Below are 6,383 nucleotides of genomic sequence, written 5' to 3'. Positions count from 1 at the left end.
AGATATAAATATGAGCGCAACATCACAACAGATTGCTCTACTTTGCGAATTCATCCCGTTTAATGCAGGCTTTCCTCATTTCATCAAAATCACTGTGCATTTATTACCAGCGATTAATGGTTGCATTTCTGCTGCTTGGGACATAGCTCTGCACATTGTAGAGATTCAGTGTGTGTGTGTGTGTGTGTGTGTGTGTGTGTGTAAACAGAGGGATATATTGGTATGCAATATAGCAATGTACTGTGTAATGAGATCATGAACTATATCATGTATCTTGCTGGCATATTATGGGGAGCCCCTGCAGCAGTGATTGGGGGATGGTTTTTAGCTTTTGCTTTGGTGTGCTTTTGTCTTGGTTATGCCACTGCCAGATGGGTAACTTTCTGATGATTTCATTTCTATAAACATAGATTTTTAGGAAATTTAGAGAAATACCAATGGAAAAGCTAGCCTCATTATGATTAACCGTAGAAGTGCAATGACCCCATCCTTTTTTTAAAAAAGTATTGCTCTGTCATCTACCTATCTCATCCAGAAAATCTCACTTTCTATAATTTTTAAATATAATTTTCTACATATGAAGTAATAGTATTGAATATGATTTTCACTCTATAACCACATTAAATAAACATGAGTGTCATATCTCCAGGGGCACTTCCTAAAATACACAATAGTCTCTTCTCCATGCCCTGTCCCAGGTTTAGCAGCACACCATTCTCCCCTCTCCTTGAGGATGGGTCCTTTTTACCAAACTGTCTTCTCAAATACTGTCTCAACAGCGGATGGCGAACTCATTAGTCAACAGAACCAAATATCAACAGTATAACGATTGAAATTTCTTTTGAGAGCTAAATTTTTTAAACTTAAACTTCTTCTAATGCCACTTCTTCAAAATAGACTCACCCAGGCCGCGGTCTTTTGTGGAAGAGCCACACTCAAGGGGCCAAAGAGCCGCAAGTGGGTCACGAGCCACAGTTTGCCCACCACCGCAAACAGCACCATTAAATAAAAAAAACAGAAACACAGGTAAATGCTCGGAGATTCTGCCTTTCTAACGTGCTCCCAGCCGATGCCAATGCCGACTGCTGAGAGCACTGAGTAGCAAGACACTGGATTTCAAGCTTGCCTGCATATTGGAATCCTGGGGAAGTTTGTATAAATGCCAATACTTGGGCTCCACCCCAAAGAGCAGGATTTATTTGTTACGGGGTTCAGTTTGGACATCAGGTTTTTAAGAGTTCCCCAGGTGATCTTAATGTGCAGCAAAGTTTAAGAACCACTGTAAACACATTAGAATATTTCCCCCCCACGGTCCCTCCACACACAGTTTGATAGCCTTATTTATCCTTATACACCCCACTATGGTTGGTACTCAGTCTAGGGTTTACTATCCAAGGAGAGACTGCATTCTTGGTATGGGCTCGATAGGAGTTTGTTGACTATATCAGCATATAGAAAGATGCTTGTTTTACTTACGGGCTCTGGCAAGGCAGGAGAGGTGATTTGTTTTTCATTGTAAACATGGGTCCAGCCCTAATGGGTTTGGTTCAGTGGATAGAATGTTGTTCTGCGGACTGAAAGGTCCCAGGTTTGATTCCAATCAAGGGCATGTACCTTAGTTGCAGGCACATCCCTAATAGAGGTGTTTAGGAGGCAACTGATTGATGTTTCTCTCTCATCGATGTTTCTACCTCTCTATCCTTCTCCCTTCCTCTCTGTAAAATATTAATAAAATATATATATTTAAAAACATGGGTCTAGCACATTTCTATTTATTGAAATTCCTTTGCCAGCTTCTTCCAAGGATGGGCCTATATCAAGGGTTCAGAGATCGTGGGAATTGAGGGCAGAGAAGAGAGAAGTGGGAAAAGGAAGGTGGATAATAGCAAAGATGAAGGGGAGAGAGAATAAGGGAAGGCAGAGGAGAGGGAAAGTGAGAAAAGGGAGGAGAAAGGGGTGAAAGAAGAAGAATTGGAAAGAAATAAGAAGAAAAAAAGATGAGTATAAGGGTATTAAAAAAAATCCTACCCTATATAATAAAGAGGTAATTTTCAAATTGACCCTCACGCCCTCACATCACAAGATGGCAGCTCCGAAGTTGTCACAAAATGGCCACCATAAAATGGCTGCCCCCATATTGTCACAAGATGGCTGGCAGGGGAGGGCAGTTGGGAGTAAACAGGCCTGCAGGGGAGGGCAGTTGGGGGCGACCAAGCCTGCAGAAGAGGGTAGTTGGGAGTGATCAGGCTGGCAGGAAAGCAGTTAGGTGTCAATCAGGTCAGCAGGCAGAGTGGTTAGGGACAATCAGGCAGCCAGGCAGGTGAGTGATTAAGAGCCAACAGTCCCAGATTGTGAGAGGGATGTCCCCCAACGGGTCCAATTGGAGAGGATGCAGGCTGGCTGAGGGACATCCCCCCTACCCAGTGCATGAACTTCATGCACCAACCTCTAGTTGTTAGATAAATTACTAACCATCCTCGGCAAGAGGTGACACAAAGCTCAACAAACTTATGTACTCATAGGAAACAGAAAAAATTATAGAAAACTGTATAATAGTAAAAGAGTAAAGGAAAATAATACCAGAGATAACACACAACAAATAAACAAATCTATCAACAAATGAGAGTTATAGGCAATAGACAGAATGAACACTATTTATATGGGGAGAAATGATAATAACCCTATTGTAACAAAATCCTTGTCCTTACTTGGCTTTATCAACTTAACATTAAGCATAAAGGTGGCATCTGAAGAAATAACATTTAACCTAATTTATATCAGAAAGTCTTTCAGAGAATTATATAAATATTTATTTTATAGTTATTTCTTCTAGTCTGGACTATCTAGGATGTTGGTTATGAATATTCACTTTGAGGAAAAAACACCACAATTCTTAAAATTTACTTGAAGATACCCTTAGACAGTCTTGTTCCCGCTACCTTCTCTGTGCTGTACAATTCTTTATAAGGATTGATGTCTTGATACTAATGTTTTATGAGAATAAATAATTGGAACTCAAGCCATCCAAAGTGGTGAAGGTTTGGTTTCTTGTTATTGTTTCTAAGAAACATTCTTCATTTGATGTGTTGAACTTGGGCAATACAAGTCCCTTTAGTGACATAAAAGAAGCCAGTCTTTAAAAGATGCTGACAGATGTTGTGATAGTTTTTTACAATGGAGCTGTTTCCTGCTCCACTGCATGTAATTAGACATGCAGACAGAGCTTTCTCCAACTTACTGCCCCAAAGGGAGGGGTTGGGGCCGGCACCACAAAGCTCTCCTTACTAAAAGGAAACACTTTTCACATGTGAATGTCTTGATTTCTATAAAGAAATGTTTTCATTTTTAAAAATTCTGCATAAAACTAGGTTTATGGTAATGAAAATATCATTTCTATGACGTTCAAGCAAACAATGTATCTCCTTCATAAGGAACTTGGATGGTAAAAATATTTTCCACATAAGCTTTAAGGGCCTGCATTTTTAGTGTCCTAGCAACATCATCCAGCACTCACTGCATTGTCTTGCAGTTTGGCTCATCTGAATCTGCTCAACTTCCTTGTTTTACCTTTTACAAATTCTTTGCTTTTCTTTGCTTAGTACTGTGGTATTTTTAAAAAAATACATTTTATTGATTTTTTTACAGAGAAGAAGGGAGAGAGATAGAGAGCTAGAAACATTGATGAGAGAGAAAGAGAGACTCTAATGTATATGCCCTTGACCGGAATTGAACCTGGGATCCTTCAGTCCGCAGGCCGACACTCTATCCACTGAGCCAAACCAGTTTTGGCAGTACTGTGGTATTTTAAATGATAGTGTTAATCATCAAATCGCCAGAGTTTTCTAGGTTGAGGTAGTATCTCTTTCTTTCAAACTCTAGAGATTTTCTTTGCTATATTTAATTGGGAACTCTGTGTCTGGCCTAGAAAATCTGCAGAATACCCAGACCCAACTTCAACATTCAAGTTTAAAAACAGTCTAAGAACAAAACTGGGGCCTCTGTGGGACATATTATCTCAGGATATCCTTCCTTTAAGGATCCACTTCTAGAGCTAAGACCCAAGGTTGGCTCTTGTGTGATCCCAGCATCCTCCTCTGCACCAAGTAGAAAACATGGGAATCTAAATTCCATGTGTTCTTGCCATATATTCTCTATTAGAGGCTCAAGCACTGGAACAGAGCAGTAAAATCTGAGGAAGAAATTAAAGGGGGCACAATCGAGGGACCAAAATAAGAACAGGGCATTTCATTTGACAAAAAGACAATGTGAGAAATGCACAACCACACATGGAACCAGGTACCAATAACAGAACAGAGCAAATGGGCCGAAATTTATAGACATGCTGTTCTGTAAGCTGGAAGGTAGGTTGTGTACGTAGTCCAGTCTTGCCCTTTCCCAGGTTTACCAAGGAGGCAGTATCTTTTACTCAAGACCAAAGAATTGTCCACAAGTAGAGCCAACACCACAACTCCTGTTTCCTGTGTGCTAGTCCAGTGGGCAATGTATTAAGAAGATAGCATAGTGCTGGACAGATGGATAAAGTGTAATGGAGACAGTGAGAAAATGTGTACCAAAGCCAATTCTTCCATTTACCTTGGACACAGGACTTAAACTTTCTGGTTTAATTTTCTAATTTATAAAATGGGGGTAATGTCTGCACATAAGTGAGGTTGGTGCATAAAAGACACTTAAATATTAGCTCCTTCTTCTATATCTCATTGCATCTCATTAAGACCAAGTTTTTCAGTTGGCCCTCATATGCAAAATGACTTCTTAATTTGGTCCCTTGGCTTATTTTGTCCGCAGGATACAGAATGCTTCACATTTGATTGCAGTGGCATTGCTAGTAACTGTTTATTCGTGCATACAGTGCACTTTCCTACTGGTAAGAATATATTTCACTTTAATACTAAAATCTGACAGGGCCTCTTGCAGGCAATGCTCTGCCAACACTTTGCAAATAAAACTCCTGAAGTTTCAACAGAAATGTGTTTTTACATGATAAGATGAAATCTCATGGAACTCACTGCTTCCATCCATGGATTGAAAAAGCTGCATCAATAGGGCTGTTATAAACGCAGGCTCCACACTGTCTCCTAAAGGGATTAGACAAGCTTCATAATGTGCAAGAGGCAGGGGAAAAAAGGGACCCAAAAAGGGGCTAAATCCTCAGTTGTCATTAGTATTTTCTCATGTCAACGCTGAGATTTGAAAAGACGGAGGAATTGACTTATTTTATATACTTGTTTGATCCTTTAGTACTTAATGAAAACTAGAATGTTTTATTTGATCCCTGTGGGAACACAGCTAAACTGGGCAGTTTGTTCCTGAAATGAAATAGCAGTAATCAAAATACTCTCAGCGTCCCTTAGAAATCAGATCAGAGATTTATTAGAAAGTAGGTGTCCCCAGCTTATAGGTGGCTGTTAACAGTGTTTTGTTTCCTCGATACAAAAAGTAGAAATGCCAGAAAAATGTTCTTGACAGAAAACAGTATCACTGGCCTGGTCTCATTGAGATGCTGAGCCCAAACAGCCCATATTATGGGGAAAGGGAAGATCAATCAACATTAGCAAACACTCATGCAATTGATAAAATACAAAACGGTGTCAGTGGCTTGGTGAAGGTCTCTTTAAAAACAAGTTATATATACAAATATCACCCCCCCAAAATGTGTCTTCTATAGATTTAAGGCATCCTGAAACTCTATTCTGCTGCTGGCGAGGCATTGTTCCCATGGTTCTATTTCCACAGAGGAGAGTCCAGTTTCCAATGGTGTCCAGAGGGCAGCGATGGTAAAAAAGGGATTTACAAGAAGAGTTCTTTTGGCTCTGGCTCAGCAATGTGCTTTATGCCGTAGGATTTCTTCATTCTTCTATTGATGTCATTATGCCTAAGCAGAAGAGAAACCACGAGGCCAAAATTAGATAAAACTACAGTCAAGTTACAAGACAACACCACTAACCAATTCACCAAAAATGGAAGTTATCCTCACACAAACCACACTGAAGAACACTTCATTCCAGTAGGCAAATTATTCTCTTTTCATGTAAGTAAGCCTCTCTTTGAAAAATAAGTAAAAAATATGTCATAACACACACAGAGTGAACACTTTTAAATTCTCAATTCCAACTACTGATTGGAATCCAGGTGAAATTCTATAGTCAAGTGAATTTTATCACAAACAAAATAGAAAGTATGTATAATACTGCTGATTTAGTGGAAATATGAGATATTTGTATTTTACATGGATTCACTGGTGACACCTTTTATTCTCCAATAAGCTTAATAGCTTCTTCTTATTGCTGTTAATCCTCACCTGAGGATATTTTTCCATTGATTTTTAGAGAGACTGGAAGAGCAAAAAAAATACAGAAATATTG

The 6,383-nt window shown here is 39.4% G+C and overlaps 1 protein-coding gene across 5 annotated transcripts in view; it reads right to left on the bottom strand.

Moving 5' to 3' along the window:
- Positions 1–5,366: 5,366 nt before the first annotated feature.
- The window catches only part of LOC118703442 (synuclein alpha interacting protein), a 138,236-nt gene continuing 137,219 nt past the window's right edge, over positions 5,367–6,383 (bottom strand). For all 5 annotated transcript variants that reach the window (XM_036410386.2, XM_036410387.2, XM_045571878.1 and 2 more), the window contains one exon: positions 5,367–5,893. In XM_036410386.2, the coding sequence (XP_036266279.1) occupies positions 5,809–5,893 (85 nt within the window). In that variant the 3' untranslated portion in view covers positions 5,367–5,808. The remainder of the gene's footprint in view (positions 5,894–6,383) is intronic.

The sequence above is a fragment of the Pipistrellus kuhlii genome, unplaced genomic scaffold (genome assembly GCF_014108245.1).
Source record: "Pipistrellus kuhlii isolate mPipKuh1 unplaced genomic scaffold, mPipKuh1.p scaffold_m20_p_4, whole genome shotgun sequence".
NCBI lineage: Eukaryota > Metazoa > Chordata > Mammalia > Chiroptera > Vespertilionidae > Pipistrellus > Pipistrellus kuhlii.
This window is presented reverse-complemented; position numbering and strand designations above follow the sequence as displayed.